The 23,392-nt window shown below is 36.4% G+C and overlaps 1 protein-coding gene across 1 annotated transcript in view; it reads right to left on the bottom strand.

The window, feature by feature from the left end:
• Window positions 1-23,392, bottom strand: part of Rock2 (Rho associated coiled-coil containing protein kinase 2) — a 94,692-nt gene that overhangs the window by 6,524 nt on the left and 64,776 nt on the right. Inside the window, exons 12-33 of the mRNA XM_085830210.1 lie at window positions 23,277-23,356; window positions 23,073-23,121; window positions 22,323-22,458; window positions 22,146-22,237; window positions 21,718-21,964; window positions 21,075-21,181; window positions 18,798-18,957; window positions 15,526-15,686; window positions 15,045-15,229; window positions 14,245-14,314; window positions 12,587-12,690; window positions 12,134-12,320; window positions 9,759-9,852; window positions 9,582-9,676; window positions 8,070-8,249; window positions 7,761-7,929; window positions 7,305-7,475; window positions 5,994-6,064; window positions 5,347-5,435; window positions 4,791-4,869; window positions 3,439-3,700; window positions 3,140-3,353 (exon numbers count right to left, since the gene is read on the bottom strand). Of these exons, the coding sequence (XP_085686336.1) occupies window positions 3,140-3,353; window positions 3,439-3,700; window positions 4,791-4,869; window positions 5,347-5,435; window positions 5,994-6,064; window positions 7,305-7,475; window positions 7,761-7,929; window positions 8,070-8,249; window positions 9,582-9,676; window positions 9,759-9,852; window positions 12,134-12,320; window positions 12,587-12,690; window positions 14,245-14,314; window positions 15,045-15,229; window positions 15,526-15,686; window positions 18,798-18,957; window positions 21,075-21,181; window positions 21,718-21,964; window positions 22,146-22,237; window positions 22,323-22,458; window positions 23,073-23,121; window positions 23,277-23,356 (3,002 nt within the window). The remainder of the gene's footprint in view (window positions 1-3,139; window positions 3,354-3,438; window positions 3,701-4,790; window positions 4,870-5,346; window positions 5,436-5,993; window positions 6,065-7,304; window positions 7,476-7,760; window positions 7,930-8,069; window positions 8,250-9,581; window positions 9,677-9,758; window positions 9,853-12,133; window positions 12,321-12,586; window positions 12,691-14,244; window positions 14,315-15,044; window positions 15,230-15,525; window positions 15,687-18,797; window positions 18,958-21,074; window positions 21,182-21,717; window positions 21,965-22,145; window positions 22,238-22,322; window positions 22,459-23,072; window positions 23,122-23,276; window positions 23,357-23,392) is intronic.

The raw sequence follows: 23,392 nt of genomic DNA, 5'->3' as shown, positions 1-23,392 counted from the left end.
CATGTGCTACCACATCCAAGTAGCCAGCGTGGTTTCTGATGTAGATGGCTAAATTTGAGAAATTATCCTGGCACTCAGTCTGGGAAGTATGAAAGCTGAGCATCTGTCCAGATTCCCTGTAGTGCCCAGGGAATTCTCTACAATACCACTATAGCCATCCAAAACAGAGGGAGGAGACCAAGAAGGCTCACGATTATAAACTTAAAGCAAACAAGCAATCCAAATTACTCTTTCAAACGTGTTTGGAATATTTGGAAGACTGAGATCAGTAGCCTTTCCTGGATATCTAAGCTTTATTTACAGATATTTTCTGGAACTCTGTATTTTACATCCTTCTGAAGTCTTTGAAGTGTGTGCCAGTGTCACACACACACACACACACATCTGTGTATGAGTCCATGGAGAACTGAGGTGGATGTTGGTTATATCTTCCTCATTACTCAATTCCCTTGAGATAGTCTCTCACTAGACCTGAAACTCCCCATTTTGGCTAGGCAGCTTGGCTAGTTAACTCCCAGGACCCTATTTTGGTACCTAATGTTAGGGTACAGGCATGTGCTGTCATACCCAAGTGTTACTTGGTTACTGAGGATACTGAGGATTGAACTAAGGAGCCATGCCTGCACATGTGCTTTTACCCTACCCCACCGCACTCCAGTACTGTACTCTTATATTTAAAACTACAGTCAATAGGTTACGAGTTCAATGTCAGACTTCCCTAAAAGCCTTTCCATCATTTTCTTCTACTCAGTCAGCTAATTCTGGTTATTTCAACTAAAAGAAAAAAGAAAAGAATAAAACAACAACAAAACACTTTCTGAATTCATTTTTTTCTTCTCTACATTTTATTTCACTGTCAGTACTTGATTTAAATGTTAGTAAGTCACTGAAAAACTTGTATTTAAACAATCATGTCAATTTTTTTTTTTTTTAAAGCAAAGTCTACCTATCCCTTTTTAGTTGGATTCAGGCTTCATCTCCACATCACGTTACCATTTTCTACCCACTGGCACATCTTCTCCCAGCCTCCACACAACATAACATTACAAATAAAAACTAAGATTTTAATTTAATTCCTCAATAAGGTTGAGTCTTTGTTTCTTTTTTTTAAAGACAGGGTCTCAGTATGTAGCCCTGCTTGGCCTGGAGCTCACTATCTATACCTTGAACTTACAGAGATCTGCCTGCCTCTGCCTCTCAAGTGCTAGGATTAAAGGCATGCACTGCTTCACTAAGAAAACATTCTAAAAGTACCACTTTCAAGCCCATTTTTAAGCCAACAATTTCTGTTCTCTTCTTCTTCCTCCCCCTTCTCATCTTCCTCTTCCTCCAGTGGAATTTACAGCTAAGAGTGCAGGCTCTGAAACCTGGTGCTGCTGCTTATGACTGTGACCTTTGGCACATAATCTTTATGTGCCTTTGGGAGGCAGAAGCAGGCAGATCTTTGGATATTTCAGTAGAATCTATTTGTTAAAACTAAAATTTCAGATATTTTACAAATGGTCTCCAGTGTCTCTCTATTTTAAGGAATTTTTAAAAGAAATATTTGTTTATTTTTAATTATGTGTATATGTGTGTATCTTCTCTGTGTATTTATGTGCATGTTGAGTACAGCTATGTAAGTCCAAATAAGGGTGTTGGATCCACCTTGGGCCTGAGGTTACAGGTAATTGTGAGCCACCTAAAGCGAGTGCTAACAACTAACTTCATCCTCTCCAGTAGTAGTAGTTGGAAGTAACTGCTGAACTACCTCTCTAGCCTCCTTTAAAGACATTTTTGGGCTCCTATTAATTTTTGTCTCCCTGCCCACCCCAGTATGTGTGTATGCATGTCCCTAAATCCAACCTGACCAGCAAGTACTTTTTGAGAGTCTATAGCTTAAGTACTATCATGGAGTCACATTTTACCATAATTTGTTTGTTTGTTTATTTTGAGACAAGGTCTCACTATACAGCTCTGGCTGTCGTGGAAGTCATGAAGACCAAGCTGGACTCAAACTCAGAGATGCTCTTGCCTCTGCCCCAAGTGCTGGGTCTAATGGTATATGTCACCACACCCAGCTCATTTTATCATATTTTACACACATAAAACATCCAATCATTTTGCTGCTAAAACACCAATTCTTCCTTTGTCATTCTAAATTATTTCCTTGAGATACTACTTCCAGAAAGTTTCATATGAGATATTTGTGGTCTGATAGTAGCTAGTGCACATTATCACTCATATACTGAAGGTCCTTTGCTAGGCGACAAGGAACCTGACCTAGGTTAATACTTCTTTCATTAGCTAACCAAACTTTCACACTCAATGAGAAACAATATTTATAAATGCGGGGGCTGGAGAGATGGCTCAGCGGTTTAGAGCACTGACTGCTCTTACAGAGGGCCTGAGTTCAATTTCCCAGCAACCACATGGTGGCTCACAACCATCTGTAATGGGATCTGATGCCCTCTTCTGGTGTGTCTGAAGACAGCTACAGTGTACTCCTATTAAATAAATAAACAAACAAACAAATAAATAAATCCTTTTTTAAAATTTTATGAATGCTTACCTAAAGAGAAATGGCTCTTCTGAACCCAAATACATAATGAAATGATGTCAGTACAGCCATAGCTGGCCTCCCACCACATCACCACTTCAATTCCAAGCAATGCCCACATCACTCTGCATGTATGCTAAAGCTGAAACGTACTGCTCTTTAAGTCACAGTGTTTTGCACTTACAAATGTGAATTAAAACCAAAGCTGCTTTTGGTTCTGCCTTTCAGATCACCTAACTAAAAGAAGGTTGCAATATTTGTGTGCACCTGACATGTGACAGTCTGTCTGTAACCTTAATACCATCTTCCAAATCACTAGTTAGTCCATATGCTGATTAAAGATGAAAACAGTTTCATTATATACAAAAATAATAAAATACTTTTAAATTTTGGTTAAATTTAATATGTATAACTTCTAAAATATATTTTAACCACATCAGTGAATAAGACATGTATACTACAAGTTTAAAATATTTGGTTCCAGTGACTCACAGGAATATCAACCAAAGAAAAATTGTAGTTATCAAAGTTTTTAGTCTGAATATAAGTCAATTTTTAAAAAGCAGCTTTAATTTTTTTTACCATGTTTTTATTCATTACCTTGGCTTGTTTGGAGCAAGCTGTCGACTGGGCCGCCGAATGGACTGGTTTTGTTGTATTTTCATTGAAGTTCTAGGGGATGATCGGGCAAAAGGGTCTGGAGCTGGAGGCTTTTTAGGTATCTTTTTCACCAACCGACTAACCCATTTCTGCTGTTCTTCTGTTGAATTTGCTAATAACAACAGATTCTTTGCCGACGATATATCATAATAAACTACAACAAGAATGACCTGAAATGAATTCATGTGCTCAAAGCAATGGAAGTCCAAGTACTAGCACAGCAAGACTTTCCTACTTACCTTTGCAGGGTGCTATAATCTCCTCCTTCTTGTCCATGTGATCTTTATGACACTTAATGTGGCACCGACGGCACTCTAGAGCCGGAGGAGGTTTAAACATGTGCCACAGTGGCTTCATACATGCCTCACAGTTGGTTGGGAAGTGATAAAGAGTAGGAATAAACTCATGTCCTTTGTGGCAAATATAATTAGATTTTTCTCCCACTGGTTCCACTGGAAACTCTGGTTCCTTCTTACTTTCTCCTTCATTGGCATATAGAATCTATAAACAAGAAGAAGACAAAAGTGACTGCTACACGCTAAAGATTTATTTTGTTTTGTAAGTATTCTCCTTGAATGTATATACTCATTATATACATGACTGGTGCTCTCAGAGGTCAGAAGAGGGCATCGAATACCCTAGAACTGGATGGTTGTGAGCCACCACATGGGTGCTAGGAACTAAACCCAGGTCTTGTTCCTAAGTGCTGAGTCAGCTCTCTAGGCTCCACATTGTATCTTATATCTTAACATTTCTGATACATTACTCAACTAGAGCAAAATGCGGTTGAAGTTCAAACCTAAGCAGTGTTTTCAGAGGTATATGTGTATCTGTCTATCTGTGCACAAGTACCCATGGAGGTCACAAGAGGGCACTGGAACCTATGAAGCTACAGTTACAAGCATCTGAGAGCCACCTGGTGTGAATGTTGATCCTCTCATGCAGCAGTAAGAGCTATTAACCACCAAGCCAGCGCTCTAGGTCTTATGGTTTGAAAATAGTTTAAATGGAGACAATAAAAGGAAAAACTTGGCTTTGCTTTTAATAAAAAGTAAAAGTGCTACAGCTTTCAACTTGATAAGTGACTTTTTAAATTTCCAGAGTTGAGAATAAAACCAAAACAGAACTAAGTTCATACTCTAAAAAACAACAACCAATCTTGTTAAAGGCACAAGAAGCTCAGAAGCACACCGTAAACAACAAACAAACCAGGAGGACAGTATGGCCTCAGATGGAAGCAGCACACTCTAAACAACAAACAAACCAGGAGGACAGTATGGCCTCAGATGGAAGCAGCACACTCTAAACAACAAACAAACCAGGAGGACAGTATGGCCTCAGATGGAAGCAGCACACTCTAAACAACAAACAGACCAGGAGGACAGTATGGCCTCAGATGGAAGCAGCACACTCTAAACAACAAACAAACCAGGAGGACAGTATGGCCTCAGATGGAAGCAGCACACTCTAAAGCCCCAACTGTCCCAACTGGAGCTAAGCCAGAAGGGAACGTGACACTGAGAAGAAAGGAATCTAAAACATCATGTCACATGAGAACTTCTAAGAGTGAAAGAACGAACAACATTTTTACCTGAAATATCCTTGGAATTTCTTTAGCATCAGCTCTGTACACATCTGTCTGGGTAACAGGCCGGACGTGAAATAGCTTGCTAGAGAAGATTTTTAAAGAAAGAAATAAGTAAAATATCACTCAAGGATTATATTACATTGGTTACCTTATGCTAATACCAGAAGTTTAAAATCAGCTATTTACCGACCCACGTTTGAAGCTAATAGGCCAGTTCGGTTGTTGTTGCTATTGTTTTTAGACAGGGTCAGTCTCACTATGTCTTTGGCTGTCCTGGAACTCACTATTGTAGACCATGCTGGCCTCAGAGATCCACCTCTGTCTGCCTCTCAACTGCTGGGATTAAAGGTTGAGCAGCTCATCTTATTGTTCCAGTAATTTTTAACATAACTACAAATTAAAGAGCCATGAAATATAGATGTCTTCCATATCACATTGCCAACTTTCAATTACTAAGGAAATCAAAGGGACTGTAGAATGAGAGCTGCACTGTGACTGTCATGATGGACATAGTTCTGTTCCTCTCACATTAAGACTTTAATGTAAGTCGGATACTTACTCTATGTCTAACACCATGTAAGGGTTGGACTGCTCTTTATCTTGTTCGCTGTCATAGAAAAGAATCTTCTTGCTGCTTACAATCACATACTGTTAAAAGAAAGAAAGAAATTGATGAAATTACTATGTACTATATTTACTTTCTTTTATAAGAAATTCTGTATTTGTGATAAGGTTATATACTATGAAAGTAAAATAAAAAGCATTAATGACACTTTAGCAGAGTTTTCCTTAAAGTAACAATAGATTCACTAATAGATTTTTATTTATTTTTCTCTAACAATAAAACTGAAACTGATATGTTAACCTTTCAGATCTACACAGAAAGAGAATATACATCAGCCTAGTCAAAGTGAGCAAGAAACACAGTAGCACAGAAAAACAGGGTCTTCCCATCGTATCTAGAGGTGCTGCCCAACAGGACACAACAGCACCAAAACAACATGCTTTTATGTAATAACCTCAAAACCCACTTCAGTAACAACTCAGGCAGAGTAAAAATCTTCCACACTGATAAACAAAATCAGAAAATATAAACAGGTTTTATGTGTCCAAAAGTATAGGCATGTCCATCCCTACAACTCCAGAAGAAAAATGGCTAGAGTTAAATCAGAAGCCTAAGGAATCATATTCAAAAGCACTAATTACCTTTTTAACCCATCCAAACTTTTTAGTGTTGTTCCGCACAGGCAATGACAACCATCCTTCTAATCTTGATTCTATAAGTAAGCATAATAAAGGAGGATAAATAAACTGATTCTCTCCTGACAATTAAGAATTTAGTAAAATTTTAATGCAGACATAACAAGCTATTCAAATCTGCCCCTTGGAATTTAGACCACACAGTACCTGGGACACTGTAATAACACATAATGAGTAGAAGCATGAACAAAATTCAGGTCACATGACATCAGAAATAAATGCTCGGAATTATAACATCCAATACTCCATTGATTAAATTCATGCACAGGCAAAATTCACAACACAAGCCCCTAAGCTCTTGTTACTGCAAGTCTCCATCAGGCCCTTTCTTCTTCCTGTGGAGAGCAAGCTGACTAGAGGTGTACCACTTATACTCTTGAGTAAAAAGCACTTTAAATGAGTACCTGTTCAGAAAACAGGAAATTTTAGAATGGCTATCCTCATTGTGTAAAATACAGACCAAACCTGTTTAAGAAGCAACAGTATAACCAAGATTTCTAAGCTCTAAAATATCAAAATCAGTAAAACTCTATAATGAACAAAAGAAAGTATCTTAAGTCATTAGACTCTGTGCTAATAAATTTGATCCTATTTTTCAAATGAAATTGGCAGAGGGGGTGCCATTCTACGAGGATATTCTGATAATGCGAATCGTTACAGGTTTAAACTGCTATGCACTAACTGTACTAGATGTTTAAGTTCTCTATGTCTGTACAGCTCCACACAACAGAATTCTATCCCTCATGTAGACAAGAAAGCTGGAGTCCACAGAGATCAGTGAGTTTAGAAGACACATGGGAGTCTCCAGGCATTTCACCCGTGAGGCTTTTCAGAGTGAAAACCAAGCCAAATTGTTTCATGTATTCTCTGAAGGCTTAGTACACGGTGGACATGAAAACAGTGAAAACCTCAATACATTCTAGGAAACGGGTCATGTATTTTTATATTCTGTCACTCTTGATACAGAACTACAGAAATGTCTGAAAAATAGATGAAGCCATGCACTTTCAAGGATATAGAACATAGTGCTTTGTTTCTGGAAAATCGGCAAAAATCAAACAATCTAGCAAATACAATCACAAGCTCTTTGAAAAATGCCTTAAAGGCAAATTATAGTTCATGCAGCAGTTTATTTTTTACTGCATCTAAACAGCATGTTGGAGTGAGTGGATGTTAGTTAAATGTTATCATTTTAAAGAAAGACAAATTAAGTATCTGGGAGAACTCCAAAGACAGTACGATGTTTTCAGATATCACCTGTACTAATAGGCTCCGATGAACTAGGTAAGTAAGGCAAGCAATCTTCTTCAGAGTCAGAGTCAAGAAGCGTGTGAGAACTGGAGGGCTTAGTGGCAATACTGAGAGAGGTAGAGGACCGCTGGTAGGTGAAAGACATGGATTCCATAGTGTGTGACTGAGTGATATGAACTAAATACCCACAAGCAAGAAAGTGAGGCAAAGAAGAGAGAAGAAAAAAGTGAAAACTTAAAAAACAGATAGGCACTACATATGAGTTACACTCCTAAACATTTAGAATTTACTTGTTCGTTTTTAATCAAACAAGTCCAAAAGGTCATGTGAATCCCATTCTAAGTAGGATTTCCTTTAAAGAAATGGCAAACCTTTTCCTTAAAAGTAAAGTCATTCATGGAATCAAAGCAATCACCTGACTTAAGTTTAAGGCAAATGCAAGGGCTGACCAAGGATGTGTACCTGGAAATCCATCATCAGGCTCAGCATCCCCTGGTCCACTGCCTATACTGGAACTGTCCATACCAATATGCAAGGCCTGGAGCTGTGACCGCAGCTGTTCAATGTCACTGTCTTTACTGTCCAGGGTCATCTGGAGTTCTATTCGAATTTGGCTCTCTTCAGCTATTTGCTGTAAGAAAATGTATAACACATGAAATGTGCATTGCAATTGTGAGTCACAGATCAGTAATAAGTACTAATAAAAATGTTCTGCAAAGATAAGAAAATCATTGTTTTTAAACCGTTTTCAGTGTAAAAGAGTATTCTTACAGCCTGCATTTCATTCAGTTCTTTCTGATATTTGATCATCTGTTGTGTCAATTTTTCACGTTCAGACTTAAGCTCCATATGTAGCTTTCTGTTTTCCTTCTCTTTTCTTCGCACATCTGTGTCACTACCACGCTTGACAGGTTCTTTTCGATTCATGATCTCCGCCAACTTATTCACAGCCTTAAAAAATAAGCATATAATAAATTATGTTGATGTTTTCTTAGAAACTCATCAATTATGAGCTACATAATCACCAGTAATTCCTTTCCTGTATACAGGGTTTTAAGGAAATTCTTTTGGGCTTAGAGAGATGTAAAGTGAATCAAGTGTCCAGTGTGCAAGCACTAGGGCCAGAGTTCAGATCCGTGGTACCCACAGAGACACATGTCTCTATCCTCAGTGTAGTGGAGGTAGAGACAGAAGACTCCCTTAAGTTCACTGGTCAGTTAGTCTTGACCAATTTATAATCTCTAGATTTAGTTAGAGATCTTGTCTCAAAGATAGGGGGAGAGGGGCTGGAGAGATGGCTCAATGGTTAAAACTGCTTTCTGTTTTTCTGGAAAAGCTGAGTTCAGTTTCCAGTACCCAAGTCCAGTGGAGTACCCAGTACCCCAGCTCCAGTAGAACCAACACCTCTCTGGCTTCCATGGGCATAAGTACATAAACGAATGAAAATAAAAATCTTGAAAGAGAAAAAGCAGGCAGACAGTAATATAGGAAGACACTAGAAGCCAACATCTGGTCTCTACACGCATGCACATATGCACAGTCCACACATGTACACATACACATGTGAACATATACATATATATGACATATGTATACAACATAACATCTTTTGCCTTATTTTAAATATAGTTTTTTCATCGATCTTCATTCTGTATTCTAATTAGTTTTTCATTCTCATGATTTTTGATAGTAGGAGCCTTTCCTCACTGAGCTATCTTGTCCACTTTCTCATGATTTTTGAGAGTGATAATTTAAAGTGTTTACAGGGCTATGACTGTAGCTTAGGTAGAATGCTTGCCTCGCATATTCTGGTCCCTAGGTGTGTTGCCTGCTAAATTACAGGCTTGACCTGTTATCATGATTCCACTTTTTATTATAAAAGATTTAAACAGGCAGATGTTCCTCTTCCTACTCCAAAGGATGTGAATTCTGCACTGGCACTAAAATGTACCTTTTCCAACAACAGAGAATGGTACTAGCACCCACATATTTATGCTACAGATACAACTAACTGTGGGAGCTCGCAGAGGGGTGTCAATAATCACAGGTGCCCTTTCAGATCAGCTGACTCTTTCAGGCAATCAGCAAATAATAAAAAGCTAGGAGAGAATGTGGGGCACTTCCACATACATGAAGTTTTTTCTAACTTGAATAAAAAAAAATCACAAAATTATTCAAATAATGATATTGCTTTGAGCTTCGCTTCTACCCTATAGCACTAGAGGTAACAGGTGACAAGAATATAAACAAATTCAAAACCGCCTTTCCGTCCTGGTGACATACTTGAGTCTTGAGAGTTCTCTCATTCAGAAGCTGCTTCTCAAACTGTGCTTTAATAGCTGCTGCACTCATCTCTTCATCTTTCAACTTGGACAGTTCTGAAATACACAGAAATATTAAAGTTATAAGAATAGCTACTAGGCATATTCACAATAAGCTTCAGTCCCTGCTAATACATACGTTCTTGGCTATCTTTCAGCTTGTTGTTTAATTCTTCTTTCTCGTTTGCAAGATTTGCAACATCGCTAGTTAGTGTCCTATTTGTTTCTTCAAGCTAAGAAATAGAAGAAGAAAAACCCTTACATATCAATTTACAAAATTTTAGTTGTCAAATACTAATCCAATTTGAGACCACTGGATCATTGTTCACCTCTGCACTTCCCCTGTTACCACACCAGTATTACCCTTGATAAAAATGCTGTTCCCTCAAAACTTCATATGTATCCCAAAAAGCTAAAAATTTCCGTCTTTCAAAATTCCTTAGCAGTTTTTTTCCTTAAATGAGAAAACCACTTAATAAATCAAGAAGAGTGAAAACAAAGGCTTGTGTTTCCATTGTGCTAAACGAGTTTAAAAACCATAGTATTTCTTTTGAAATATTACTTTAAAATAAAAAGTGAGGTGGGTTTTTTTTTGTTTGTTTTTTTTGTTTGTTTGTTGTTTTTTTTTTTTTTTTTTTTTTTTGAGACAGGGATTCTTTGTGTAGCCCTGACTTCAAGTTCAAAGATCTACCTGCCTCTGTCTCTTAAGTGTTGGGATTAAAGGCGTGAACCACCACCTGGCTAGAAAAAAAATGAATTTCTATTGAAGAAGTTGAATCCTTTTTTCTACATTTCTTTCAGATTATATTCCTATCCTTCCTTCCTGAAGTTTTATTAAAAATTATGTTTAACTTTCCCACCAAATACTGCAAATTTCCATTATAAACAAATGAAATAATATATGTGATAAGGAATGAAACTTGCTAGACACTTTTGGACATACCTTTAATCCTAGCACTCAGGAGACCGATGCAAGAGTATGTCTGTAAGTTTAAGACTAAAGAACATAGTAAGGCTCACGCAGACAGGGATAATGAGAACTAAGATGCTATGCGGGAACAGTGGTGAATGTTTCTAATTCCAGCACTTGGAAGGAGGCAGGAAAAAAATTGTGAATTCTGAGCTATCTCAAGATTAAAATAAGGAACAACAAAATGTAATACCCTGTTGATATATAAAAAGATGTAATTCATTTAGATTCAACTTCCATTTATATGTTCAACTTCCCACCAAATATGGCATTATAAATACATGAAATAATATGTGGCAATATTTATGTACCACCTTTCAGTTTGTTTGCTGAGATAGGGTTTCACATATTACAGGTTTACCTCTACTTACTTGTAGAGCCAAGGTACCCTTACTGTGTAGCCAAGGGTACCTGTGAACTCCTGACCCTCTTGCCTTACACTCCCAAATGGTGGTATTATAGGCATGTACTACCACCTCTTTTTAATTTTTAAAAATGTATTGTATATAAGTGTTTTGCCTGAATGTCTTTAAAGCATGTGTGCAGTGCCTTTGGAGGTCACAAAGGAGCATCAGATACTCTGGAACTGGAGTGGAATTATAAGACAGTTATGAGCCTTGTGGTGCGGGAAATCACACCTACTCTGGAAGAGTAGCCAGTGTCTTAAGCACTGAGCCATATCTCCACCCTCCACAACTGCTTATCAATGGAAACATGTGAGGGTTTGCTTTTTACAAGAATTATGGGCTATAAGCACTGTGCAGTTATCTTAGTGTGGACTTTCGTAGGGTTGTAGCATATACTTAAATTTACCAGAAATTGAATTTAACTCTCTATTTTTTGTTGTTAGTTTTGTAAAAAGCCATTTTCCACACATGTGAAACTGTCAGGCTGTGGAAATGGTGTGCAGCAGTACTTCACAGCTATAGCATTCACCTGACCGTTTGCTGGAGAAGAGTTAAGCGAAGCATCCACTCATGTATTTGAGCTATCTCTTTTAGACAGTTTCCTTCTGAGAGGTTTCATCTACATCAATGAGGTCTAGGGGCTCTGTTTGTATTCTAGATGCTAATCTGAGAATATATATATATTTCAAGTATCTTTTCTTTGTTATTTATGCTGTCTCTGTCACAGGTAAGTATTAGGTCTGTCTGACAGCTTTAAGTTTGTATTTTTCACATTTGGTTCTTAAACTAGGTACACTTTACCTAAGTAGTAAGGATCTAAATTTATTCCTTTCACCAAAAATCCCATTATTCCAAAAGCGTTTATTGACTGTGCTTTATATTACCATCTGCACCAAACAAAGGTCTTGCATATGCCTCTGTCAACTATCCACTCCCTTTACTGTGGCATTCAGTAGGTCAGCACAAGACTGACTGCTTTCTGTTGGTATTTCCTCAGAAATGTTTCTCTAGTTAGACTGTTAGAATCTGCTAAAAATAGTCACTTTTCAATTTATAACTGACAGTTCCCAGATGGTTCTGAGGTTTTCTGACATAGTAATTTAATTACAAACCCAAGACACCAAGAATGTTACTTACAGATGCAATTGTAGCATCCTTTTCAGTAAGTTCTTGTTTGTGCCTAGCCATCATCTCTTTGATCTCCAGCTCTTTCATGATCTTCTCTTTTTCCAAGTCAGAGTATTGTTCTTCAGCAATGGAACGAGCCAGCTGCTCAGAATCTGCTTTGGTAAGGGTAATCTCCAGCTGGGCAGCCAAAGAGTCTCTGTATTTCAGAGATATACCATAAAAAACTTAGGCATACAGTAACAGGATTGAATTCAGGGGGTCATGTATTCTAAGCACATAGTCTACCTAAGCTAAGTCCTAAATCCCTTGGAGACAGGATTTTAATAATTAATTTACATTATGAAGTCAAAACTCTGTCTACTTGACTTTCATCAGATTTTTTGTTTTTAACTTGGTGGGAAACAGAGCAGGAACTATATAAGAGAACTTACCTACAGACAAGAGACAGGGCCCCATCCTTACCTTTCATCCTGTAAATCCTGCTTCTTCTGTTGCAACTCTTTACAAAGTTTAGTCTTCTCTTCATTTTCTTCTTTAAGTTCTCTAACTTGTGTTTTATAGAGGGTCTAAGCAGCAAAACAGAATTGCATGCCCATTATTACCAAGAACATGACTTTTATTCAAAACCTAGCCAGGCAAAAAGCTCAATATAGACATATAATGTTTTCTGTTGACTAATTTTGGGCTCCTGAGAAATCAACAGTTTTGTAGGCTTTCCCACTTTCTAGTCACCAATTAATAAACATTTGTATGTAGATTGCATGCTCTATGTCTAGACCCCAGCATACTCAACTTCTAAAAGAATCAGCTAATAATTCAACTGGTATACTACAACGTAATTCCAGTTAAATGTACAGGTTGGTAGGATAAAGAGGTGACGAAAAACATTGATCTTTCTTTCTTTAAAGATCAATGGAACTACTACATAAAAACACTTCATACTGCCGGGAAGTGGTAGCACATCCCTTTTAATCCCAGCATTTGGGAGGCAAAGTCAGGTAAATCTCTGAGTTTGAGGCCAACCTGGCCTACAGAGCAAGTTCTAGGACAGCCAGGCCTTTTTTCTCTCCAAAAAAAGAAAAGAAAAGAAAAGAAAAGAAAAGAAAAGAAAAGAAAAGAAAAGAAAAGAAAAGAAAAGAAAAGAAAAGAAAAGGTGGGAAGGAAGAAAAAAGTATTTCATATTTTTACAGCGTTCTCAAAAAACCCACAAAGGTCAATATGGCAATTTTATTCCTTTTATTACAAAAGCATGTATTTGGGCTCAATGGTTAAGAGCAATGACTTCTTCCAGAGGACTAGCACCCACACGGCAGCTCACAACTGTCTGTAACTCTAGTATCCAACACCCTCACACAGACATATATGCAGGCAAAACATCGATACAAATAAAATAAAAATAAATTACTTAAAAAAACAAAACAAAAAAAATATTTTCTCAAAAAGGCTTCACACAGCTTCACAGAATGGTAATTGCATATGCTTAGAATTATGTCCTAGCAACAATAGCTGATTTCTTGTTTTGAAACAGTATCTCCCTTTCTGTTGTCCAGACTATACTCAATGTTGTAGGCTCAAGTCACCTTCCCACCTTAGCCTGCATGGTAGTTGCAACTATAGGCACACACCATCAAACCAGTAGGATAAAGGACTCCTGTTAAACAATCTACAGTTTTTTTGCCCAGTACTTTTTCTTTCATATTTTGTGGTACTACATACTGAAACCAGAACCTTCTCCCTACAACAAGTATTTTACCAGTGAGCTACATTCCAATCCCTGTCTGCTTTTTATGAGTCATGTAAGACCCCATCCAAATCTGTCTGGTGTGGTGGTAAACTACTATAATCCCAGCACTCAAGATGTGGAAGCAGAAAGTTAGCAAATTGGAGGCCAGCCTAGGACAAACAGCAAGGCTGTTTAAAAAACCCAAAACCAAAGCAAGCAAGCAAGGACAGACAAACAAAAGCTACGCATCCTCCTGTCTTTTGACTCGCAGGGCACTGGATATACACATGGTGTACTTACATGCCCAAACCTAAAACAGGAATACACATCAAGTGAAATGAATAACGATTTTAGTTAAAAAGCAACCATTCTCCTAGTTCTACAGGAAGTCCCTTACTGAGAAATACTGCTCTGCTTCAAGTTGGTCTTGCAGTTCCTTCATCTGCCCATCTGCATCCTGCCGCTCTCTGTGAATACACAAAGTCTTTGTTAGTAACTTACATACATATTAACCTAGCCACATGGGAAAGTAAGAATCCCTGAAATCAAGTCATTGTCACACTAGTGCTAACTTTATCATTGCCTTTAAAAGCTCTCATCCTTGACAAGTCTGATGGCAGAGCCTGTAATCACAGCGACTGGGAGGCTGAGGCAGGAGGGACCATGAGTTCAAACCCAGCCTGGAGAATTTCATGAGACCATGCATCAAAAACAAAACCAAGACTTTCAACAACTGCAAGCCAGGTGTGGTAACGCATACCTATAACCCTTGTTCTCTGGAGGCTGAAGAAAAAAGATTCCTGAGAGGTTGTGACCAGCCACAGCCACATAGTGAGACTTTATACACAGTAACAACAAAATAACAAAAAATACACATAAAGAAAACTAATTCCTTCAGCACCGACACAGGCTTTTTCTGAGGCTGCATGTCACATCATGTCATTATTCCAACAGCTACAATGTGTACTTGTATTTTCAGATTTATTTTATTTTATCTTGCTAGATAAGCTGGCTCTGGAATTCAAATCTTTTGTTTCACCCTCCCAAGTATTGGCACTCTAAAAATTATCAACAGACCCGACTTTCATTTTAAATAAATACCAATAAAACACACACACACACACACACACACACACACACACACACACTCTCTCTCCCAGAAATTTTCCATCAAACAGACTAAATCAATTAACTCACTTTCGAAGTTCAGTATTTTGCTTTTCCAAGTTCATTTTCATTTCCATAAGATGATTATTTTCTTGTTTTATTTGCTTTTCTGACATTTTTAGGGTGTTAACTTGTTGGGTCTGCATCTTCAGGTCATTTTGCATAAGACAACGCTTCTGAGTTTCCTGCTCTATTTTTAATGTCAAATTTCTAACCTAAAAAAAGTAAATTGTATACTTGACATTTAAGTAAATTATTTTTCTCAAGAATGATGCTTTTCTTATTCATTTCACATTAAAATATAGGTAGTATTTAAAAATGAAAATTAGTCTTTAAAGTGTAACTAACTTAAAATTTTCAATTATGACTTATTTATTCTATCATCAAATCCATTAAAAGCCAACAGGTTCTATAGAATATTACAATACAATGCATTCACCACTAGACCTCCCCAATAAAGCAAGTTTATTACTGGCTCATTAATTTTTTCCTAAATATAATTCACACTTACATCCTCATTTAGCATATCTTTCTGCTTCAGCAGCTCATTTAGTTTCTGCTGAGACTGTTTGAGGTCACAGTCCAATATAGAGCATCTTTTCTCGGCTTCCAGGAGTAGGTTCTCCACTTTCTGCTTTAAAGACCTCTCTTCCAACAGCTTCTTCTCCATTTCTATTAGAATAAAAGTAGATACAATTATAACCTGGAACTGCATTTTAATTACGAACAGTGGTACTATCTTATATTGTTGTTTCTAACTAAACACTTAACACTTTAAATATATTTGAAATATAAATTTTATACATTTGCAGAGTATAAAATGTATATATATTATGACTTTCCGTATTAGTATATTATTAAGCAGGTGTTGAAAATTATGTTTGTGGAGATAAAAAGATTCAGGCGTCAAACATTCTGAGCCTAAATCTTGGCTCTGCCATGTACTAATTATTTGAGTAGGTAAGTTAACTTCTCTGTCCTCAATTTCCTTCCATCTAGGATGGTAACAGTATTTAACCTCCTGAATATGGGAAAAAAGAAAAATACTGCCAGATATATAGTTGGCACTAAGTGCTCATTAGTGCTCACTGTTTTGTGTTTTTTCTGTGGTTTAATTTTTTAAATATTTATTTATTAATTTATTTATTTAATGTATGCGAGTACACTGTCATTCTCTTCATACACACCAGAAGAGAGCATTAGATAATATCATAGAAGGTTTTGAGCCACCTTGTGGTTGTGGCAAATTGAACTCAGGACCTCTGGAAGAACAGTCAGTGCTCTTAACAAGTGAGCCATGCCTCCAGTGCTATTTTTTGTTTTTGAATGAGTATTCTTTTTATTAGATATTTTCTTTATATACATTTCAAGTGCTATCCCAAAAGTTCCCTATACCCTGCCCCCTGTTGTTTTGTTTTTTTAAGAATTAGTAAAATGGTAAAGAAAATGGAATAAATCTACTAGATTACTTAGTAGGACTGTAGGTAATCTTTGCTTTTTTCAGTTATACTTCCCTTCATTTTTCTAAATGTTTTGCAATAAACCTAACTTATTAATCAGAAAAATAACTCTTTAAAAGCATTTTTCATCTTAAAGTGATCAGCAAAGTGTATTCCTAAGTAAGTTTAATTTTAAATGTAGGTTTTGATTAATTGATTAGTATTTCAGTTCATATCTAAGATTCCTCTGCTATCTCACACCTCTTTAACATCCAAGTATCATTTACAAAAAGTTTCATTAGGTAAAAATTAAATTCATGACTTTTTAGGGCTTTTTTAAAAACTTATTTTTTAAGTGTACATGCCTTTACATGTATATTGAGGGGCCTAAAGTTGTTGTCAGATATTTGTCTTGTTTACTCTCCAGTTTATATAATGAGGCAAGGTCTCTGGGTGAATGTGGAACCTACTAATTTGCATTATCTAGCTAATGAGCTACGCCAGGGATTTCCCCTCTCTATCTCCTGAGTGCTGGGTATAAGGTGGCCGTTATGCCTGCCTGGCTTTTACACAGGCTCATCTATACACAGCAAAGTATTTATCCATCAAACCATCTCCCTGGACAGAACTGAAAATACTTAATGAAAGGTCTTTAAAGATGTACACAAATAAATGAATCTTTCTCTACATGTTACTAAGTAAACAGTTTTTCTAATTATTTTAATATGTACATTGCACTTGATTTCACAACCTAACATCACTGTCATTATCCCTTTACAGAGAATAATGTATCAGCAAAGTTTAAACCACAGACAAGGTCATACTGGCAATAATTGCTTATTCAAGCCATGTTCTTAATCTACTGAGGTGGTAACATGCAGTACAAAGAGCAAGTTTTAGATCCAGGCTTGAATGACATCCATAATATTAAGTGTTGTGTGCTTATGTGCAAAATATTAGAAAGTCATCACATATCATGTATTAATGTTCCAACTAACCGCTGGAAACAATAAAAGTTATATTACATTGGACTGTTTCATTTTGTCAGTCTGGAAAATAAGCAATAAGGAAATGCATTCACTTATTCAATAAATAAATAAAAATATTTGCTGGGCAATAGTGGCACAAGCCTTTAATCCCAGCACTGGGGAAGCAGAGACAGATCTCTGAGTTTAAGGCCAGTCCGAACTACAGAAAGATTTCCAGAACGACCAGGGCTATACAGGAAGCCCTGTCTTAAAAACAAAAACAAACAAAAATTTTATTAAAAAATCATGTAATAATGGTACAGGGAATATAAAAGCACTGGAAACTTACTGAGGCGGTAGACATATTCTACAGTTTGCTTTGGTGGTAGTTATATGAGTGTAGCACATATATCAAAACTATTTATACATTACTGTAAATAAATAACATCTCAAAAACAATTTAATTCCATTCAAGGGCATAGACAAGGAAATATAAAGTTTATCAGCTTAATCTCTTCAGACTATACTTTCTAAATAAAGTTCCTGCTTCATTTCTCTTTTGTTTTGCTTTGTGTTTTGCTCTGGGACAGATCTCGCTGTGCAGCCCCAGCTGAGACCCACCTGCACCTGCCTCTGGAGTGCTGAACTGAAGTCACATTCTACTGTTCATGCCTTGTTTCATTTTTTTTTTTTTTATCATCCTGAATTAGTGCTTTAAACTAAACTGGTTATAATAAGAAAAGCTAAATGCTGAGTATACTTAAAGACTAAAAGGCTTTCTTGCTAAGCTATTCATAATATTATGCTTCAATAAGAAGTGAAATTTCTGTTCCAGTGTTTTAAGACACAGACATAAAAATTTTCAAGTACTGATTATTTCTGTGATTTCAAATACGAAGTTAACTTTGGAATCTACTAGTATGACATGACTTTAACAAAAATCTGACTGACATCTTTAGTATGCTAGTCTAAAATACTCAGTGAGCTACTTCTGAGGCTAGCTGGACTAGCTACTATTTAAGACCCTGTCTTATATAACTATTAATAATTTTTAACACAGTTGGTAAAATGTCACATTATAGTAAATATATGTCAAAGGACATACCTCCCAAAAATCAGTAGGTAGAGAGGGTCACACTACACACCTTTTACCACCAATACCATTGAAATATTACTGTCTTTCAAACCTAAAAATATGGTATTTAGAAACTGTTGTAATGGATCAAAGGTTCAAAAAAGATGTATATAAAATTTCTCTAATAATTTTCTTCCTTTCAGCTCCCAATGCTTGCCAATATAAATAAATATTTTGTAAAATCAAAGACTAACGCTAGGTTCTTGGAAAATGTTCCTGGAATACCCCTCACAATGCATACCTTTCATGGCTTCTGATTTAGCTTCTTCAATGGATTCATAGATCTTATTTTTATCCGCTAGCCGTGCTTTTGTGGTCTTGTGTTCAGCTTCTTCTTGTTCTAAACTCTGCTGTATAACTTTCAGTTGATATGTCATATCTATTTCCATGTTGCTTTTTTCCTATGAGACATTTCCAAAACTATTAACAGAATTTCAAAACCTTTTAAAATTACTTTTAAATAGTGTCTCTGTGAAGGTTCAGTATTTTCCTTTCCGTCTTCATCTGAGCTTCTTTTGATAGTAACCAATGGACTCTATTCACACTGTTGTTGGAGGTGTGAATTGGGCCTGTTTAACTTCAGTTAACTGGCCCGAGTGCTATTCTTGCCACTTCTCATCCTCTCCAACTCGATTTCTCTAATCTGCACCTGACACTATCCACTGATGACTTTGACACTGCATTCCTGCTCTCATCTTCCTGTCACCTCTCAAGTTTCCCTAAGCTGCCTCTAGTTTTACCATTTTTAAAAATGATTTTATTTTAAATGCGTGTGTGTGTTGCTCTACACATGTATATGTATGTATACCATATTTGTGCCTGGTACAAGTCAGAGAAGATGACAGATTCCCTGGAACTGGAGTTAAAAGGTGATTGTAAGCCACCTTGTGACTGCTGGGAATCAAACCTGGGTCCCCTGCAAGAAGAACAAATGCTCTTAATTACCAGGTCATCTTTCTAGCTGCAGGATGATGGTATTCTTTAGACACAGGGTCTCTTCCTAAAACATTATTTCTCAAAATTTACAAATGTAGCTAATGGCCATCACTTGGGAGGCAAAGGCGGGCAGATATCTGAAAGATTGAGGCCAGCCTTGCCTACATAGTGAGACTCTGCCTTAAACAAACAAAAAGTAATGCTTTTAATCTAGCTACATTAAACAACAACAACACCAACAAACCCTCCAGATGTCCAACTGCCCAAATAGTAGGTATTTTTCTGTGATGTTGAAATTGAACTCAGGGTCTTGGACATACTAAGCAATCACTCTACCACTAAGCTAAATGGCTAACCAAACACATTATAAGTTTGAAAATCTTGGATAACAGAACTCAGTCCATTTTCTACATGTGTCCAAGCATTTGCAACACAGACCACATGGCCCACAAACCTGGAGTATTCATTATCTGAACTTTAAAGGACTAGGTTGCTGACCAAGACTCCATAGTCTAAAATACTGACTGAACAAGCAAACCAGCCACTGCTGTTTTCTATCCTCAGTTTTGTTCAAGTGGCTATCCTCCAGCTAGAGTGTGCCTCTTTTCCAGCCCACCTCTCTGATCAATCATGTCAGGGGCTCATTTTCTACACCTGAAAGGCATACTGTTTCCAAACAGCTAGCATTTTGTTTGCATACAGTGCAGTAAAATTACCTAGGGCTTTATTATCACTTTTTTGTCAAGCCAGGAACTCACCAGGTAGCCCCCAGCTAGCCTTGAATTAAGAGATGCACCTGCCTATCTCTTGAGAGCTGAGATCAAAAGTTTGTGTCACCATGGTCACCTATTAGACTGTGGTATTATTAAAGGCCACATTGCATCCTGACATTTCTACTATAGAAAACAGTAAATATTCACATCAATGAATAAACAAATGAAAATAAAATTTTAATTAGAAATAATTCTAGCTCTACAATATTAAAAAAAAACTCTAAGAAATATTAATTTTATATTACATTAATTTTTAAGATATACCAGTCAAAATTTGAATTTTTCTACATTGTATAAAATTCTCAAAGAATAAAATATTTATCTTAAAGTCTTAATTTCTCCTGGGTCTCTAAAAAAGCATCATCAGTATATACACTGAATCCCTTCCTTCATGTAGTCCAGCATACCAAGGACTGCCTATATGGTATCAGTTATAGTCCTTGTTTGCATACTCAAGTCCAAATACAAAAGAGTCCATGTACATATGGAAATACTCTACCTAGGAAATAGCTATTTAATTGTTCTCTAATTTTGGTCACTTCTCTCATCTGAAATCACACTGCTATCTTCTTCTTTTTTTAAATAAAAGATTGTATTTATTATTATACATAAGTGCACTGTAGCTGTCCTCAGACACACCAGAAGAGGGTGTCAGGTCTTATTATGAGTGGTTGTGAGCCACCACGTGGTTGCTGGGAATTGAACTCAGAACCTTTGGAAGAGCAGTTAGTGCTCTTACTTGCTGAGCCATCTCACCAGCCCCCATACTGCTTTCTTTTTACACACAAACTGCAGCATGCCATGCTTACCTTCTCTAAGTCAGTGAGCTTCTCCTGCAGCTGTCTCTTCTCCAGCTCTACTTTTGCTAGTAAGGCTTTGCCAGTCTTCAAATCTTCTTCCAACCCAGATATTCTACCTAAAATTTAAAGCACTGTTTAAAACAACTTACTCAAAATGTATTCAATTAAAAATTATCTATCTTATATTTTAGAGTTGTTATTTGTGAGCAAGAGTTTTATAACTTGTCAGAACAGGACTTTAAAGTTAATTTAGCTAGAACTCAATTGATAACCTAAATCTAAATGACACTATTTGGAAATACATCTTTTGTTCACAAATTTTATGAGCATACTTGTAATGTTCTAATTTTATTTTATAATTTTTACTTTAATTATGTGTCTATATGTTTGTGTGAGAGGGTGGATCAATGCATGTGAGTACAGTATCAAAGGAGGCCAGAAGAGGGTGTTGGAATCCCTGAAGCTGGAGTTACAGGCAATTATGGGCCTCCTGGTGGAAGTGCTAGGAACTGAACTTCTTAGCAATATGTGCTCTTAAACAGCTCAACAGTCTCTCCAAACAAAAACCCCAGGTTACAGCAATGCATTAGTTATCTAAAGTTATTTCAAAGTTATGCATTATCAATATCAAATCAATCACTGTTTTTTATACCTTGCAAATCATTAATTATCTCTGATCCATGGGTCCGGTCCCTTCTTTCAGATTCTAAAGCTGACTGAAGATTGATAAATTCCTTTTCAAGTTTTAACTTGGCAGTCTCAAGCAGGCAGTTTTTATCTTGTAGATCTCTATTGTTAGATTCCAGCTGCTGAATCTGTTTGGAACTTTCTGCCTGGGTTTTTCTTAACCGTGCTGCAGTATCAGACTCTGTTCTCAGCAAAGCATTAGCTTCATCCAGCTGATATCCAATTCAAAAGCAAACAGATAATCACAGATATAACAAAAATACATCAATTTCTTATCTTGTTACAAGCTGCTTAAATAAGAAACTCAAAGCATTTCCCTAGGCATCATCTCCTTAAGAGCACACACACTGACAGACGTGGATAACTTAGCACTTTCCACACAGACCAACCTACTTGTTTCTGGAGCTGATTGACCTTCTCAGTGGATATCTGAGAGCTCTGGTTCCTTTTCTTCAGATCTTCAAGTTGATCTTTTAAGCTGTTAACTATAAAACAAAGCATTTTAGCTACAAGCATCAATATAACAGATATATTCAATAATTTTCTTCTTAAACAATTTATATCACAAACCATCATTTTCCAAGTTCCGCTTTTTGTCAGCTTCATGATCCGCTTTCCGTTGATATTCTGCATTCTTGTGCTGAAGAAGGGCCTTTTCTCTTTCCAGCTGTCTTAATGTTGACTCCACATTTTTCCGTAAGGTAATCTGAAATAACACTAAATATTATTATCAAAACAAAATATGCAGAGAAATCAACCAAAATATATCAGTAATCTCAAACACATAAAAGAAAAGACCTAAAAGGGCATCACTGTTTTGTTAAAATTATAATGTTCTCCATATTTGCAAGTGTAATTTATTATATTAACAGTTAAGCTTTCTGGAACTTTCTATCACTAACAAACCATCATTACTTAATCCCATGGACCTAAAATGTTACTAATATCAAACATTTTTATAAAAAGAATTACTTCTTTTTAAAGCATATCAGCCACTTTTATCACCATACAAAAGCAAGTTTTTTTTTTAAATAACTTTTAAGTTAGCATATAAAGTAAAGGTTTCATTATAGCATTTTCAGACATATATACCATCCTAATTTTTTTTTAAATCTTGAAATACCTACATACTAAATTAACTCAAACTGATAAAACAAGTGTAGGTAAGAGAAGTCACCTTACAGTAATTCCATCCTGTTCATCTATGACACAGATTGGTTTTACCAATATGAACTGCACACTACTCTGAGAACCTTATATTTATGTGGGTATCTAAGATGTTACTAACAAAAATGTTAATAAAGCATAGAAATTTTTTACCTCTTCTTCTAGCTCCTTTGCTGTTTTCTCTAGGCGAGTATTAATAGATCTAAAGAATTTTAGAAAGCAACAGTAAATAAAATAATACTAATTTATAATAAAGCAGTCTGCTAATTAAGGAAGTGCTTATATAATTAATATATGCTTTTCATTTTCAGGACTGTATTTACGCTTCAGTTTAAAATGCACTGCCTGACAGCATACTTGCACTTCTGTTCCAGCTCCTCCTTGGCTTGCACCTCACTGCTAAGGTGTTCTTCTAGTGCATATAATTTTTTCTGAATCTGTCAAAAAATAAGAAATTCTAAGTTTCAGTCACA

Source organism: Mus caroli, unplaced genomic scaffold (assembly GCF_978045245.1).
Source record: "Mus caroli unplaced genomic scaffold, Mus_caroli_1 scaffold_14, whole genome shotgun sequence".
NCBI lineage: Eukaryota > Metazoa > Chordata > Mammalia > Rodentia > Muridae > Mus > Mus caroli.
This window is presented reverse-complemented; position numbering and strand designations above follow the sequence as displayed.